Below are 17,644 nucleotides of genomic sequence, written 5' to 3' on the forward strand. Positions count from 1 at the left end.
GTAGTATATTTTAAAGTGTGAAAAAATATAGAAATAGTAAACTATAAGTATGATGTTAACTTCACTTAAAGAAAACTTTAAAGTATACTTGCAGTATATAAAATATTAAACTAATTTTAAATATTAAACTCTCTCACTGCCCTCTTTCATGTCATGTCTTTAGCTGTCTCTACCACAATAAAGTAAAAAAAAAAAAAAAAAGCTGGATGAGGCATTCAGGGAAACAATGCCAGATAGGCTTGGAAAGGCCTGAACACCATCTCAGGGCACAGCAGCGACAGCGGGAGGGGCCCTGAATCTGGAGACTGGGAATGGGCACATGAACTGAACCAGTTTTTCAACAGATTTGATTCCCTCCCAGCCTCTCCATAATAGCCGATAAGGTGAGGAAGGAGCTGAGGAGGATGAAGGCGAGGAAGGCTACAGGCACGGGTGGCGTCAACTCCAGACTCCTGCACATCTTCAGCTTGAGCCTCAGTCTGGAGAGAGTTCCAGCCCTTTAGAAAACTTCCTGTGCGGTTCCTGTCCTAAAAACCACACATCCCATGTCATTACCACCCTCACCCTTTGTCAGTTAAAAAAACATGGATACCTGTAACAAAATAGTGTCTTCTAAGGGGCCCCTCCAGTGGAAAAAACATGATCAAGTGCCTTTCCGATGGAGAAAACGTGGTGCAGTGCTCTCTCGGGTGCCTTTGGAGCAAACGCAATGCATTGCCATACTGACTCCCCTACATGCAAGAAAGCAAGCAAATGGTTTATAATTCCATGTGTGATTACAGGGGTATAGTACTTATAATCTTAACCAGAGTTTGGATCTGTTTCACCATAAATGCATCGCGGCTTTCTGCATGCTAGAGCCCCACCACACGCAGCTGGTGTCCCTTTTAATTTTTTTTGCCCCTGAGTCCACCGCTGATGTCGACTGTATTCGTGGGGCTGTGACATGCAAGATATTTTGTGACTTCGAACCAAAAATTCTTGACACGCAGACACACCACATTGACATGATTGTAAACGGTTGGCTAAATCGTGTAAGATGAGAACACCTTAATGAACTAGAACTGACATGTAGAAGTAGAGAGAGAAACAAACGCTGTTTTTCGATGCAGTGGGACACTGTATGCACCTTTAACGTTGGTTTACCACCCGCCAACACACACGAAGAAGAAGAAGAAGAGGAAGAAGAAGAAGAAGGAGGAGGAGGAGGAGGAGAAGAAGAAAAATATTTGTAAGGGGCGGGGTTTTGTTGGAGGCAAAAAGCCTGAGAGGGGATATCGTTGTTTGTAGTTAAAACCAAGAGCGCAATATACATTTAATTGCGTTTTTCTGTGAAAAGGACAGAAATACCAAGGAGAGGTAAAGACACAAGCACGCCGAAGCACACTAAACGTTGACTTGTTGCATGGTTGATAGCCAGCTAGTTGTTAGCTTTCTGCCTGCTGTAACCACTTAGCATAGCCAGTTAGTTAGCCGATCTATGTTAAACTAACGCTGCACCTTTTGTACTGGTAAACCTTACTGTTAGCGCCAAACTAACATAGTCTGGTTACAAGTATTAATTTATTTTATTTGTGGTATGTCAGACTTTTATTCAGAGATAGGTTAGCTAACTAGCAAAGTCCATTATAGTTAGCAACAGCTGGCTAGTGGCTTTCTTACTTGGTGTTATGAGCTTTCCTCCATGTTCTTTGTCCCGCATTCATCTATCATGTTGACAGCTGGTCTCCTAATGAAAATACCACAATGCTCCTGCTTGCTACGATTGTTAGTGCCATAGTGATAACGTCTGCCAAGCGTGTACTTAAAGCTACTATATGTGTAGGGGTGTAGCAAGCTGTGATTTTTGGGCCCTGTGAAAGAATAACCCTCTGCAACGTCCCTCTGTTAAAAACAATCCTCATGAATTGATAGAGTGTTTGTTTGTCATGTAACTTTCTGAAGTTAGGAATTGATTATTTGAGTTTTCATATGTACAGTACATTATTTAAGCATTTTTATTGTCATCTTTATTGTGTGGAATGCCAAATTCCATGTTCAACAAGTCTTCATGCTAAGATATTTACAGCTATTACAATGATTTATCGTTTATTCAACAGTGGTGTTGGGTCACCGCTATATTTAATGACTGACTTCTGTGTTTTGAGCAGCAAACATGGATGGAGGTGAAGACCAAAACACAGGCACTACCAATGGAAATTCTCAGACAAGTGGCAACTCTCGTGCACCCCAGATAGCCCACATGTCTTTATATGAGAGACAGGCTGTGCAGGTTTGTGAAGTGTTATGTGCATAAACAACTGCTTGTGATGAAAAGACTGTTACTTTGAATTGCTAATAATATAGAAATGAGAAGACTTTTGGATTAGCCTTAAAATAATGTGTGTGTGTCTGTGTGTTTAGGCTCTCCAAGCACTGCAAAGACAGCCAAATGCAGCTCAGTACTTCCAGCAGCTCATGCTACAACAGCAGATCAATAGTGCCCAACTCCACAACTTGGCTGCTGTGCAACAGGTAACCAGAATTATGACAGAAAAATGTGCAAAAATTTAGAAAGCAGAAGCATTACAGCACATCCCTTTCCTTTCTCTTTTTAAACCAGGCCACGCTTGCAGCTAGTCGTCAGTCTAATACCCCAAGTAACAGCATGTCCCAAGCACCCACGACTGTAAGTATTTATGCTAATTATTGTTTGAATTCTGAATCACACAGCTAGTTCTTGAAATACTAAGGTAGGTTTGATGGAAATGTACAATTTTCTGTTCCTTCCAGGTCAACCTAAGCACAACATCTGCGGGAGGTACCATGACCAGTCCCCGTCCCCATGGCCCAGCCACCTCTGCAACAACAACAGCTCTCAATCAGTCAGTGTTGCTGGGTGGAAACTCTGCAGGACAGGGACAGATGTATCTTCGGGTGAGTTAAAATAACTGTGCATATCATCTTTTTTTGAGAAATAATCAGCTGAATACATGAATGAATGCATACTGCTCCTCCCTGTGTCACCGATTCTTATGATATAATTAACCTTTTATTCTGTTTCTAAAAGTTTATTGATTTGGTGCTCTAAAGATTCACTTTTAGGTTGGTATATTATGCTACTTGTAGCCAGAGTGATTGTCACTATAAGTATGGAGAAAAAGTTTTTCAAGACAACCAGTTACGCTGAAAGTGCTTTTAGTCATTTGCGCAATAAGCTCAACAAAAATGTTTGTAGTCACTAAGTATTCCATGTAGTTAAGGAGTCATGAATTGAAATATGTGCTATTTACAAGGTTGACCCATCTGTTTTGGTCCTCGCATAGGTCAACCGCTCTCTCAGGGCTCCCCTTGCTTCTCAGCTCATCTTCATGCCTGGTGGTACAGCAACAGCTACTGTAGCAACAGTTGCCCAGACACAGCCCCAGCAGCAGCAGCAGCAGCAACAGCAGCAACAACAACAACAGCAACAACAACAACAACAACAACAACAACAACAGCAGCAGCAGCAGCAGCAGCAGCATGAAGTTGCTCCTACCACTGCTAGTGCCCAGTCTGACAATGACCAGGTTTGAGAACCATCCCCTACCTGTAATTTAAAGTCTGAGTTATTTAAAGGCATACAGTCTTAAATATGTGATTTTCAGGGAGATGATTGTCATGGGAGGACTATTTGACTCCACCAAACACGCTCCTGGTACTTTTCTCAAATATGTTTCACCTCAACCTACTCCTTTCTTTTTCATACAGGTGCAGAATCTGGCTCTACACTGTGCTCCTAGAGCGGTTGCTGTCAAGTCTGAGCTTCCTGAGAGGAAAGATGTTGCCAGCTTTCCTCTCAGTCAACAGCAGCAGCAGACGTTTGCCCAGAGAGCTCAGCAGCAGCAGCAGCAAGTGCAACCACAACAGCAACAACAAATGGCCAAACCCAATTTTACTCAGCAGCCCACCGCCAACACTATGACTGTAAAGACTGGAAACCAGGCTGCCATGACTGTTACTCCTGCTGCTTCTGTAGCTCCTTCCTCCACCTCCTCTCCAGCACTCCCTCTGTCTCAACTCCTCCTGTCCTCCTCTGCTGCCCCTGTGATCCTGGTGCCCACCTCAAATGTCCCTACCACCACCCAGGGCTACTCCATTGGCTCAGTGACCCCAAAGGCCAATGTAAACACACAGACTCTGGTGGTGCAGCCCCTACAACAGGCCAGCACTACTGCAGACAAAGGTCCTGTGCCAATCCAGCCCAAGACCGCTCAGGGACACCGCTTACCTGTACAGCTGCCTCCTCGACACCCACCTCCCATTCTCCCAGCACCACCTAGCAATAGCCAGGCCACCACTGGGGGACACAGCACTTCCCACATCCCTGTGCAGCTTGTAGGAGCCAGGCAGGGCCTAGCAGGAAATGCGCAGGCTGTGGCCCTGGCACAGGTACGAGGCAGCGCAGGCCAGGAAAGTACAGCTGGTGGGAATGTTAACACAGTCTCCAACAACAGTGCTATGGTAAGATCGACCATTGAAAGGATGTACTCTTCAGTTAGATGTAAGAATAAATATCAGTGTTCAAGGAATTGCTTTTTCCCCCCATATATTATTAGGTAAAGCCTGCCATTGGCTCTCTGAAGAGAAAATCTGACTGTGACGCACCAAATGAGATGACAACAGAATCCTCTGACTCTACTCCCATGAAAGATGCTGCTCCTCCCTTATCCCCTGCCCCTACAAAGGACTCAGGTATTTCAACTTGCTGTCTCCAAATCAAGCATAGATCATTAGTAGCAGAGTAGATAATGAAATTCTGGTTGAAAACTCATTATTTTCACTTTTGATCCTCACTAGTTCCTCCTGTAGCTGCAGCCTTCCCGTCTCCTCCCACCCTGTCCTTGCCTCTGCCCTTGTCAAGAGTCGGGCTTGGGGACAAAGACAGAGCGCCTGTTCCCCAGGCTGTGGTCAAACCACAAGTCCTCACCCACCTCATAGAGGGCTTTGTGATCCAGGAAGGAGCTGAGCCCTTCCCTGTAAGTGTGCCCTGCTATGACAACATAGATTTCCCATTAAATCAAATATCTCATTTTAAATGCACTGGTTATGCACTTTGCCATGTGAAACGCTTCCTTAGTGTCAGGCTTGTGTTTGATGTTACAGGTTGCTGGACTCCTCAAAGACAGAGACTTTGCCCTAGTTGGCCGCTCAGAGAACGGACCTCCATGTAAGTGGTGGAATAACTCTCATGTTGCAATGATGATATCATGAAACTATGTGCATCGTCAGTATTAATAATTAATTGTGTGACATGTTTGTTATTCTTTGCTTTTCCTCTTCAGTGTTAAAGTGTGAATACTGTGGAAGCCTCGCCCCAGCCAGCCAGTTCAGAGGATCAAAGAGGTTCTGTTCAAACACTTGTGCTAAGAGGTATGATTTGTTTTTGTTTTGTCTTGATTTATTGTTTGGTACGTACTTCCGAAAACTACATACTCTCCTGTGTTTTACATCAAGGACAGGTGACCATATGTAGTTAAGGAACCAGCCAAAGACGATACCAGAAGATACCACTGATTAGACCTAATTAGCACATTGTACACATTAGAGAGCACAAGCTCCTAGGATAACAAACCCCCAGGAAACCTCTTCCTCAGCAGTGACTGTGCTCCTGGATCCACAGGTATAATGTGAGCTGCAGTCAGCACTTCAAGACAAGCAGAGGGAGAAGTGGTGCAGGCGTAGCACCACCTCCAGCACCCACTGAGAGCGCTGCCAGGCGAAGGGGCCCCACTCGCAGGAGCAGCTCTAATAACACCTGCAATAAAATATCAGGCAGGCATCTACCTGTCAAGGTAAGATCTGTAGTTTAAAGGATGAGGACGGTGATACTGTATTTCTCTAACTGTCAACAAATCCCATGAGAAAAGCAAAACCAATTCATCAAACTAACAAGGACTTAAGTCAATACAGAGAATACAGGCACTGCTGCTGTAGTGTACCAAATGTGTATGATTCCACAGCTGAAAGTAGTCCCCAACAGATTCACTATTTACTCCTGTTTTAGTGACGTTTGCTAAAAACTACAGTGCCTAGCTACTTAAGGAAATTACTAAGCTTTTTTAAAAATCAAACTTTATACTTGTGATCTGTCTCTTGAGGGCCACAGCCTGTAAGGAAAACAGGAAGGAACACATTGACTAATGCTCTGGCTTTTCATGGAGTTTGTTGACAGGAAGAAAAGCTTTATACCACGTCGCTGCATTGTAAACAAATGTAACTTAGTCTGTGAAGTGGCCTTTGTATCTGAGTCTTTGCTCTTTTGGCCGTAGTGTCACTCTGAGTCCAGTCGCTCAGAGGACGTTTCCAGCGACGGGGAAGGAGAGGAGGACGATTCTCCTTCACTGTCCCCCAGCTCTTCACACTCCTGCTCAAGGGCTGGACACAGCGCTCCTCCGTCTGACAGCTCAGCTCCTGGTAGCCTTCCACTAGACGGCGCTAACTTTCTCTCAGCAACTCCTGCTCAGTGGAGCGTGGAAGAAGTCTGCAGGTTTATCTCTTCACTTCAAGGTTGGTGTTCAGCAATTAGATAACCGTTTTGTAAGGCTCGGCCACGGCCCCTGTTCTCTTTCTGTACTAGTTTGAACTTCCCTGTCTTCTGTCCAGGCTGTGAAGAGCTGGCTGCCCAGTTCCTGTCACAGGAAATAGACGGGCAGGCTCTGCTGCTTCTGCGAGAGGACCATCTCATCTCCACCATGAATATCAAGCTGGGTCCTGCTCTCAAGATCTGTGCCTCCATCAACACCCTGCGTGAGTGATGCAGTCAGCACTTCAGGATCATGTTCTCATCGATGACCTCACTGGAGTCGACACCTGGACCTGCTCCTCTTTTAGTAAGAAAAGACTAAGATGTTTGGTTACAGTGATGATGTTCTTTACAAAGCAATGTTGCACCATCGATCATGTGGAGACATGGGGATGGACAGTTTACTTTCTGGACATTGAATGTGCAGATACATGTGTGTGTACTGTTGTGTGAGTGGTGAGCACAGACAGTCTGAAGTATCCATGTCAGTAGTGTCTGTTTGTTTTTTTTTGTTTTTTTTTGGGGGGGGGGGACTGTTGCTGTGTGTAGAGGCCTTTTGTATATATACTCTTGTGGCTCTTGTGGAACTGTGCAAATCTGCCAGCCTGCAGTCATTGGTGCTAGGTCTTCTAGCCAGGACAGTTCAAGTGTTGGGTCAAAAAAAAAAAAAAGAGGAAATGTTGCCTTCTTGCTGTATTTCAAATGGTGCTTTAACTTTAGTGATGTATGATTTGAAGTGATGTCAACAACAGTCCACTTCATTTAAATATGTCAGTCTTTTAGTAGTTACTTATGTTACTGTAGATGTTCAATCCAGGCTCCAATCACATCGAGCTGAGGACACTCAACAAGCCTGGTTTATTTTATTGAGTTAGTTTTACCCGTTATTAAAGGTTTAGTTTTGTATCTTTTCCATTTTGTACTACAATCAAAATTATTTTTTCATGAATATGATATAGTTTTAGTAGCTTTAATCAACCTAACTACCTGAAAATAGGTGTTCCTCATGGTTTGCTCTCTCAAGGGCTGAGTGGAAGTGCTCTATGTACATGTATGCAGTACTACCAATAAACAATTCCTGTTACTGGATGTGCGTGTGTGTATGCTTTATTACCTCCATGGTGTCCACTTGAAAAGGAAAAAGATCATTGTAGGACTATTTTTATTCACATTTGAGTTTCTGTAAACAGTTTGCTCGCATAAACTGAGCTTATAGAGGGAAAAAATGGGTGTAATAACAGCATATATAAATACATTTATGTGCCCTTCAATTCCACAATTCTGCCTAATAAAGAATCATACAGAATGTGGTAATAACATATATTAGATCTGTTAATACACATTTGTTTTAGCCTGTAAAAAAGATTTGTAAACCATCATATACTGACAGTATTGACTACAGGTTCCTGATGCAGCAGCTGTACATTGCTCAAGTTTACATATCTTGAAGTGTACTACAAAAATGACTGGTTGTGTTTCCCCCAACTGAACTTCAAAGATTTAGGAATTACCAAGACAAAGACGCACATGAACAAGGTCTTGCGTATATGAAAATGAATGTTTCCCAAACAACTTGCTTAGCGTACAGTTTTTCCTCATTTACTAAAGAAAATACATAAAAGAACAATTTCGGCGCCCAAAGCTCTCATAAACAGAGTTTGGAACACCTTTATTGCACCTGAAAGATGTGATTTTGTAGAAGTGCACCATTTGGGTACCACTGGGGAGAAGAGTGCAATTGATTTGAGCTGGCACAAGCTGTGATCAGAAAACAGTGTAGTTGTTGGTCTCCCCGTATCCTGCCTCCTGCAGGTACTGCTCAATGTTAACTGTCCCCGACGCCTTGAGGACTTTGTCAGAGGCACTTTTCTCTCCTGAGAGGAGCTTGCGGCTCACCTCGGCCAGAGAGGGTCGATCTTGATCCTTCCACTGGCAACAACCCTTAATGATGGAGTATCTGACGGAGAGAGGCGACAATGTGAGGCTTTACAGCACGTTGATGAAGAGAGAAACTCAGCTTCAGGTTTGATTGTGTCACATGGATACTTACAGCATGTTGGAACAGTTGGAAGGTTTTTTCAGACTTTTCCCTCGCTGATGAAACTGCAGCAGCTCATTAACTGAGATTTCTGCAAATGGAGCTTCACCTGGAGAGAAAAGAGTAAATTTAGTCGACAGGAGTGGAAGATATAGAAAAAAAAATCCTCTATCAAGGAATCCAGTATGTGCTCTTACATTTTCTGAGAAATCAACAGAGAAGCTATTTATCGACGTCTGTTACCTTACAGATGAAGGTACTTCATCCCATTGATGCAAAGACCATATTAAAATCTAATATTGCCATGAACTAGTCTTGTTTGTGGGGCTATAAAATTGCCTACAATTGTCTAATACAACCCTCTGTATTAAAGAAATAATACAATATAAATAAGCTGAGAGGTTTACGTCATCTCATGATATATTTTGTAACATATATACTTATATTGCCGAACTTACCCAGTGCTGCCATTTCATACAGAAAGACGCCGAATGACCAGCTGGAGGAGGACACGGACAACGGTTCCATTCAGTAAATGCTCTCAATTACATATTTACGCATCATGCATTTAGTGCCCCGCCGCAGAGAAGTTAGTAGCAATATTATAGTATTATAACAAAGTACAGGCAATACCCGAGATGCTAACAGAAAACTCACACGTCGCTGCTCTGACTGGCGGGTCTCTTGGCTAACAGCTCCGGGGCCTGCCACTTCTTCATGCTGGGATCATCTTTCTGAGTGGCCCCCTGGTTCTTCCTCGTGTAGACCCCGTGCAGGCCCCAAAGCTTGGCCGTGAACTCCTTGGTGACCAGAACGTTACGGGCACGAATGTTTCCGTGGATAAGATCTTTGCTGTGAAGGAACTCCTGATTGGGCAGAAAACATGGGACAACTCATTCAGTTGATTTCGGTTCCTGCTGGTTTTAGTGATCTCCTGATGTTGCCTCTAGCACCACCGCGAAGCAGACGTGTGCTTTGGGGCGAAATGTCAGCAATTTGTTTCCAACAGGTTGAGTTGAAATAACTTCATCAGGTTAAGATTTCAATTTCTCCAATATTTTCTTAAGTTCATTAATTATCATGGACACTTTTATCACTAAATATTAGCAGAAACAGCAACCAGCCTCAGCTGTAGGCCTACTTTGTGTTCAGTGCTAATTAGCAAATGCTAGCATGTTAACATAGCAAATAAGGTGGTGAAACAAGGTAAATGTTACCTGCCAACATTATCATGTTAGCATCCTCACTGTTAGCATTCTGATGGTAGCATTTCATTTAAAGCTTCACTGTGCGAAAGTACAGACTCCAGTTAGTGTGACTGTAGACTGCATCTCTGTTTCCCATAGCATAAAAGAAATGACCCAATGATACAAAAACACAGGGACATTTTTGGGATTGTCAGGATTATTGGAGGTAAACCCTACCAACAAGTCAGTGCTGAGATGCTGTCAGGACAGGGATGTTGTATGTCAATGATTTGAAAGTCAAACAAGCGTCTAAAAAAGGTGAGGGCATATTTCTCAGCATACTAACCAGTGCTGAGGCCACCTGTTTGGCCATGGTAAATATTCGTCTTTCAGTCATCTCACATGGAGGATCCACATTGTCCTGAAAAATTCAAAGAGAAGATTCTGATGAGACAATCTTTTTTTTTTTTTTTTGCCTTAGATATTTGCTGCGGCTCACCATCTGTAAAACAAAATACCTGTCTGCATCGCCACAAGAAGCTGAGCAGGTCTCTGTTCTCCAGCTCTTCCACCACTGTAACCAGAGGGGCTCGAAGTGAGACCACTCCGAGCAGCTCTGGCAGGAAGGGATGCGGTCCCACCTGGGCCAGGAAGGATGCAAAGCCCAGGAAGTTGTGTCTTTCTACGGCATCGGCAGAGTCTGTAAAGGGCAAGAATGAGAGGGCGCTCAAGGAACAAACTGCTGTTACAGAAACCATTTCCTCAAGAGCTCTTTTGAAAAGCCACAAACAAAAACAAACTTCCAGTTTCTCACCATTGAGGACTCGCAGCACCACGTTCCTGTTCTCCATGCGGGCCCTGTAGAGGGACACACAGGAGTCGGACTGCAGGGAGAAGGCAGCGGGCAGAGGGGTGACCAGGTTGAAGGACTCAGGCAGCCTCTGACGGGGCAACTCTCTGGGCTGGACAATGGGAGTGAAACTGGGCTTGAAGGGCTGCGGTGGGGGGCTGGACGCGAAAGAGGGTGTGACCACAGACATGGAGAGGTCTTTTTGGCGGTAAGTGTTTGGGGGGTGGAAGGTGGAGTAGGAACTGGGCACGTCCAGGGCGATGCTTTCATGCTCCAGCACATTGATACCTGGTGGAGCTGTGGGCAGAGAGTTAAGTGAGAGAGAGCAAGAGGATAATGATCATTAGAGAAGTGCCAGGATTTACATTAGAGTGGGTCTGTAGAACTGTTTCATCTTTGTGTTGGAAGAAATGTTTAATTGAAACCACAGATAGAGAGAAATCATGATATACAGCGGATACTTCAACTCATCATTATGAAAAACCAAGTGGATTTTATTTTCCATCTTGTGTAATGCATTCTCTTTATTCTAAAATCATCCTTATATCCTATTTTTTACTATTTTTAGCTTGTGGGTTTTATCGTCCATCTCATCTTACATTCATTTTCTGTCCCTGTTTTAAGTTCTTTCTATGTCCTGTCCATGTGGAGCACTGGGTGCATGCGATTTCTTTGTTGTAAAGCACATTGAGATGCACTCTTGTATGAAAGGTGCTATACAAATAAAATCATTGCTATTGTTAAAACCAGTTGAACGTGCTGATGTGGGGCTCACATCTTTCACATTCTATTGGAAGACATTCTTAAAACTGATATTGACTGCTCTTGTTAGTAATTTACACACAAACAGACTTAAAATGCAAAAGACAATAAAAATAGATACATAGAAAGTTGTCCAGCATTAAGCAAAAAGAACCTGCACTCTTCAACCTGTGATATGATTTAATTTGTTTCATTTGTTTAAATCAACAGGAACAAACTTGGCCTCGCCCAGTGTCTTACCATCAATGCCATGCAGCACTCTCCTGGGGGCCGACATTGAGGCCTGTGGGCGGATGCGATCGACTTTCTCTGGACAAAAGCGCAGCAGGAAAATGAAGACCAGAGTGACCAGGAAGCTGGCCAGCAGCAAGATGGGCACAATGATCACCTCCTGCTCATACACACGGATCTCTGCAAACGGGAACAGATACAATCCTCAGAGACAGTGATCTCAGAGTGCCAGACGTGTCTGTCTGGGGCAGGTATGTCGTCTGTTCGTCTGTCATCTCAGGTGAACAAGGCCTCTTATGGCCAGAACAAGTTAGTGGCCAAAATCTCCAAGTCCTATCTCTGCTGATAAAACTCACCACAGATCGTGTCTCCATGCTCGCAGCGGTAGTCTGCTTCTGACAGTGAAGACATCCTGTTGCGTTAGAAGAAATGAGAATAAAGGATATTTTATTCGCTTTTGCCCATTCCTCATACACCTGTCACACAGTCAGACCTTCCATTCAGGAGCCTTCTTATACTTCCTCATGCTTCCAGTCATTATGTAGAAGCCTAGGGATATTTTCTATTTACAAGAAAACATTGAAATCTTTGTTGAGGGTAAACAAATAGATGTAGATGAATAAAAACAACAGATAAAGTGACAGAGGTAGTCCTGACACCCATTTGGTGTCTGGGCTGAATCTGTGAATGGTAACATGATTCTTTACAAGGTATCCAGTATGAGAAGGTGTCTGAGCGAACGTGTAACTGAGACCAGGAACTTCAGATGTTGGATCACTGTCCGTGAGCTACGCCAAAAAAAAAAAAAAAAAAGCTGTGACACCTCAACAGTTTAATTTCAGTTCGTCTTATTTCAGCCTTTAGGACTCTGTGTCTGTCTTAAGGTGAAGTTATATGAGCTGGTTTGAGCATGAGACACACCCTTCGCAAAGAAACCATCTCTCTACCTGAGGACTCTTCACGTTGTGTGTTTGAATTTAAATGCTGCTTTAAATTCAGTAGAGTAAAAGCTGAAGTGGCACCGCGGCGTCACGGGGAAACTCTTCATCCCTCTACGTCACATCCAGCGTTTCTAGACCTGCTCGTCCGCATTTTTTGACACATAAATGTTGTACTACACACCCAAAGGGCAAACGTTAATGGCATAACAGCACCGGCTCACTCTCCAAAAACAATCTCACAATCATAATCTAACAGTTTATATATGAGATTAGATTAATTGAAAACAATTTGTAGTGTATGAATCCTTACCTCAGCTTCCTTCAGTTGCGTCTTATATCCCACAGAAAACGTTCAGTCCTGTCACTCCAGGCTCATGATTCCCTCCTTCACACAGTCAGACACTTTTCATACATCCTCCCAGCTGAATGTGGAGTCCGGGTTCAGCTTTGCTTTCAGATCTTCATCGTCTTTGTTTTTCTCAGGTGGTGTGTCAGGCTCAGGGGATCAGTGCGCTGCTCTGTTTGTCCACCTTCAGTGTTTTCTTAACCCCACCCTCCTCACCTGCACCTCATCCCTCCTCTCTGTTGTTTACCTCCTCCTTCTTCCTCCTCTCTGCCTCTCTCCTTGTCAGTTTAAGAGGAGATGCATCGCACTGATATCAGGTTTATGCTAATCCAGCCTTGCCCAGCCTCTCTCAGAGTTTGCTCGACCACATTCTGTGATAGGCTTTTTCTCAGAAGTTAACATATGTCAGCTACCTCTGGTGCTGCCTTCCTCTTCTTTGTTTAGAAAAACTGGTCCTGCCACTCCTTGTCATTTTTAGCCCTTTGTTAACCATGTTCGACCTTCACTGCACTGGAACTTGTATGACAAGCTCTGCAGTCTCTGGAGTAGGTAATCAGCGATAATACACTGCATTTCTTTCAGGTGCATTTAACACAGACAAATAATCCCACGTCTTGAAAAATATCTAAACAGTGTACTATCAATTAAGGAAATGCATTATTACAGTGGTGGAACATTGTGAAAATTAGCAATTACAAGTAGTGCATGAAAAATTCTACTGAAGAAAAAAACATTATGGCGCTAGTTTAATTCAGTGGTTCCCAAACTAGACGTACGTCTGAGGGGTCATGAGATGATTGTCGTAGTAGTGTACAAAAAAGGTCTGCAAAACAAGTTTTGATTTTTTTTTTTTTTTTTCCTGTCTCTGTGCTTTTTTTGTGAAATCTTGGATAATCTGACCCTTCTGAGCCTGAGAAGTTGAGTTGAGACGCTCGGTTTCTTTGGTGGAACTGCTCACAACTTATAGACATCTGAACAGTGCAAAGGGGCCACAGCTCGACACTGATTATATGTGAGGTGGCACCAAGCCAAAAGGGTTCGGAGCCACTGGTTGAATATATGGTAACACACTGTATTTCATAAGATCATCATGTGTTTTTATGCTAAATGTTAATCTGAAAATAAACTAGTAACTTGACCTGATAATGGTGCTAGATGAAAACTGTAAAGGCTTACTAGTTACTGGAATTCATCCTGAGGGGAACGTGACAGTCTGAACTAGATGTCTTGGCTATCCATCCAGTAGTTATGGAGGCATTTCACTCAAAACCACTAAAGTCAACCTCATAGTGGTGCTAGAGGAACAGTCAGGGGATCACTAGAATCAGAGTTCATCCTGTTGGGACCACTAATGATGAAGTTTTTTTTTAGATATGTCAATTTGGACCAAAGTGATCATTGCACCATCCATGGAGCCTAACATTACAATGCAACAATTACAAAATTCAAAAGAAAAGATAACCAGCTTTCTCACCTGGAAGGTGTCAATGCTTTTTAATAGGCACACAATCAACAGTACAATTGCATGTTACATTATTTACACTATTCTTTGCTGTTACGGTCTGTTAGAAATCCAGCTAGTGCTTTGTTTTCAGAAGGCACAGCATCAAAACAGAATTTTGAAGAATCAGGGAAAATGACTAAGATGAGATGCAAATTCAAAAATCTGTGAGCACACCAAAGGCAGCCTCTTCTCTCACAGTTTGGCTGATTTGGCGGGCTGAGGTCCCACCCACTTCTCCCCTGAAACAGAGAACAAAGTGTGACTGGGCCAGAATCGCAAGACAGCTTCAGCCTGAAATGCTAATGAGATGCTCAACAAAACCACAGAAACACAAGAGACAAACACAGTTTATAATGTCAGTCAGTCATAAAATAAAAAGCCTGTCACTAACAGGATATTTACATTTTAGTCATTTATCTAATGCTCATATCATGGGTGATTTACAGTGAGTGCAACAGCCGATTAAGACTATGTCAAATGTCCCTTTAACGTATGTATTGTCATTTTTCCATGATGTGTGTTTGTGTGTGTGAATGAGGCACAGTTTTCTCACCAATGCAGTGGGCCATGAGCTCAAATCTGTCCGATCCAAAAAACATCTCTGGCTTTCCATTTATATGACACACCATCATGGGGAAGCCGAACGCCTGGGAAGAGACAGCGGGAGAGAGTCTGTTCATTGCATCGTAATGTTTCTGCTGCCTGAATGTACAAGGAGAACCGAAGGACAACTGACCCCGTTCTCAAGTGCATACTGTGTTGTTCTTTTCAGCTTGTCTTTGATCTCCTTTGAGGTGGACAGCTTCAGCGCTTCTTCAATCTCGCTGTCAGACAATCCGGCTTTCCTCCCTGCCTGTGAAAAAAAAGAAACACTATGACAAAACTAAGTGATGCTTCTTCTTAATCTTCTCGAACACAGACACACTGGATGAGCTGGTACCTCACACAATGACGCCGGCTCAGTGATGTCTTTGTCCTCACTCCAGATCCTTCTCCACAGCTCCCGGGATACCTTCTCCGCCTGCTTGTCTCCATCCTTTTGTTTCTCCTGTACAGCTGTCACAAATCGCATTGCAGACAAGGAGCCTGGGAGAAGAAAACAGAGGAAGAACTGAAACCTGCTGCATGATCAGGTTTGTTCATTAAAGAAAATGTTGGGTATTTTTTTTAAGAGAAATATTTCTCTGATTCCAGCTTCTTAAAAGTGAATATTTTCCAGTTTCTTTACTCCTCTATGACAGTAAACAGAACATCTTTGGGTTGTGGACAAAACAAGACATTTGAGGACATCATCTTGGGCTTTGCGAAACACTGATTGACATTTTTCACCATTTTCTGACATTTTATAGATCAAACAACTAATCAATTCTTCGAGAAAAATATTCTCCACAATGAAAATAATCATTCGTTGCAGCCCTAATATCAACTGGCATAATAAGAGCCTCTTTCATATGTACGTCGCTTTGGATAAAGGCATCTGCCGAATGACAGATTATAATTGTAATTGTCTCCTTTGCAGTGATTTGTCTTGTTTTCTTTGACAAAAACCCAAACATATTCAGTTTACTATCATCTACGGCAACATCATCAGTTTCTTTTAATAATCATGTTTACTAGTATCATTAAATGTACCTTTGTCGAACATGGCCTCAAAGGGGTTGGATGGACGCTGCAAGGGAACACCATAAAACTCTGCTAAGCGGTCCAGGTCCTTGGTCATGTACAGAAACTTGTTTGGAACCAGACCAGGGGGTTTGTTGTCTGTCATGAAAGGTAAAGATGATATGAAACATACGAGTACCAACAGTGTCCACACAGATGGGAACAAACAACATGCCCTGCAATAGTTCACAGGTGCCAAATATTTGTTTGCAGTGGTGGAAGAAGTACTCAGATATTTTACTTGAGTAAAAGTTGGAATACCAGTGTAGAAATACTGATACAAGTGAAAGTCCTGCATTCAAAATGTTACTTTATGTACAAGTACAAAAGTATAAGCATCAAAATATACTCGTTATGCCAAACAGTCCAATTCAGAATAATGAATATTATTGTTGATGTTAATGTTGCAGCTGCTAAATGTGGACTTTAGTAACTTTACATACTGCTAGCCTGTGAATTTGCCCCCTTATCTCATTCTGATCTTCAGTAATATGTCATATTTTATATGCTGATTTTATTTTGTATTGCTAATGTGAATCTGCAAAGGAACAAGAGAGTTACCAAATAAATGTAGAGGAGTTGAAGTAGAAAGTAGCAGGGAATGGAAGTACCTCAAAATTGCAATAAGTACAGTACTCGAGCAGATGTACTTAGTTACTTTGCACCGTTGTGTATGTACCTGATCCATGCATGACACCCCCCAGAAAAGCAGGGCGCAGTTTGAGCTCTATATTCCACACGTCTCTGTAGCGGCACATGACCTGTGGACAGAGACGACCCGCGTGAGGCTTCATTTTCAACTTCAACTGTGCATGTGTTGCTGAAGCAGACATCAACACCAAACAAACCTCAAAGCCAAGCCACGAGTACGGAGAAACCACATCGTAGAACAACTCGATCACTTTCTTGGATGTCATCTTTGCAGTCAGCGGCTCTTACTTTTCGCCGTTAACACTACGGTGAAATGAAACGGTAAGTTAACGTTGAGGAGCTCCTTGCCTTGCACACAGTCCAAGGGTACAGCAGTGTGTCAAAGTTCAACCGACCTGACGCAGGACTGCTCGATGGTGTGTTTAGTCAAATCAGTGCTTCATCAAACCGTAAAATCAGTCAACAGAGATCACTTTTGTCGGTTGTAACAGACGCATCAGCGCAGAATTATTGTTATCATTTGTGGAACTTGACCTATTTGTAGCGTGACAGTCAATTGATTAGACGTAGCGTTCAGTTAGCTAGTTAGCAAGAGTTAGCCAGAACTGCAAGCACCACGGATGTGCTCAGAAACATGTCTGCCGCCTGTGTTTGAATAACGCAAACAGCACCACACTACTGCCCTCCTCTGGAACAACTACAACTCGGTGTAAATCACCTGAGCTAAATCCATTACCTTTATTTTCTTCTTCCTCCTCTTCCCCCTCCTCCAACTCGACCCTCCGAGGGTCTTCTTCTTCTTCTTCTTCTTCTTCTTCTTCTGTGAATTCATTAAGACAACATATAGCCTCCTGGACTGGAGTATAGGGCAGTGGATTAGCCAAAAAACTTGTTTTATTTAAAAAAAGAAGTGATATATAGAATACAT

At 43.0% G+C, this 17,644-nt stretch overlaps 3 protein-coding genes across 4 annotated transcripts; 1 reads left to right on the forward strand and 2 right to left on the reverse strand.

Annotated features, from left to right (window-relative positions):
- The first annotated feature begins 1,211 nt into the window (after window positions 1-1,211).
- Window positions 1,212-7,633, forward strand: phc1 (polyhomeotic homolog 1). The gene is made up of 14 exons (XM_076737554.1): window positions 1,212-1,359; window positions 2,151-2,272; window positions 2,404-2,514; window positions 2,603-2,668; window positions 2,773-2,916; window positions 3,306-3,548; window positions 3,730-4,482; window positions 4,578-4,713; window positions 4,819-4,997; window positions 5,125-5,188; window positions 5,304-5,391; window positions 5,642-5,813; window positions 6,291-6,528; window positions 6,625-7,633. Exons 2-14 carry the CDS (start codon window positions 2,156-2,158, stop codon window positions 6,774-6,776), a joined length of 2,463 nt encoding a protein of 820 aa, XP_076593669.1. The 5' UTR covers window positions 1,212-1,359; window positions 2,151-2,155; the 3' UTR covers window positions 6,777-7,633.
- An 11-nt stretch (window positions 7,634-7,644) lies between these two features.
- styk1b (serine/threonine/tyrosine kinase 1b) lies at window positions 7,645-13,292 on the reverse strand. Its single transcript, XM_076737557.1, has 10 exons — window positions 12,864-13,292; window positions 11,969-12,024; window positions 11,622-11,792; window positions 10,584-10,916; window positions 10,288-10,469; window positions 10,116-10,190; window positions 9,240-9,448; window positions 9,041-9,081; window positions 8,595-8,691; window positions 7,645-8,501 (listed from the first exon to the last, which is right to left on the reverse strand). Exons 2-10 carry the CDS (start codon window positions 12,021-12,023, stop codon window positions 8,309-8,311), a joined length of 1,356 nt encoding a protein of 451 aa, XP_076593672.1. The 5' UTR covers window position 12,024; window positions 12,864-13,292; the 3' UTR covers window positions 7,645-8,308.
- A 1,084-nt stretch (window positions 13,293-14,376) lies between these two features.
- On the reverse strand, window positions 14,377-17,538 carry LOC143324816 (glutathione S-transferase kappa 1-like). 2 transcript variants are annotated; one of them, XM_076737566.1, is made up of 8 exons: window positions 17,453-17,538; window positions 16,914-17,019; window positions 16,745-16,826; window positions 16,036-16,164; window positions 15,344-15,489; window positions 15,140-15,256; window positions 14,957-15,050; window positions 14,377-14,642 (listed from the first exon to the last, which is right to left on the reverse strand). In XM_076737566.1, exons 2-8 carry the CDS (start codon window positions 16,980-16,982, stop codon window positions 14,596-14,598), a joined length of 684 nt encoding a protein of 227 aa, XP_076593681.1. In that variant the 5' UTR covers window positions 16,983-17,019; window positions 17,453-17,538; the 3' UTR covers window positions 14,377-14,595. The 2 variants fall into 2 exon arrangements, with proteins under 2 accessions (XP_076593681.1, XP_076593680.1); XM_076737565.1 differs by lacking the exon at window positions 17,453-17,538 and adding an exon at window positions 17,112-17,351.
- Window positions 17,539-17,644: the final 106 nt, after the last annotated feature.

The sequence above is a fragment of the Chaetodon auriga genome, chromosome 8, assembly GCF_051107435.1.
Source record: "Chaetodon auriga isolate fChaAug3 chromosome 8, fChaAug3.hap1, whole genome shotgun sequence".
Lineage (NCBI taxonomy): Eukaryota > Metazoa > Chordata > Actinopteri > Chaetodontiformes > Chaetodontidae > Chaetodon > Chaetodon auriga.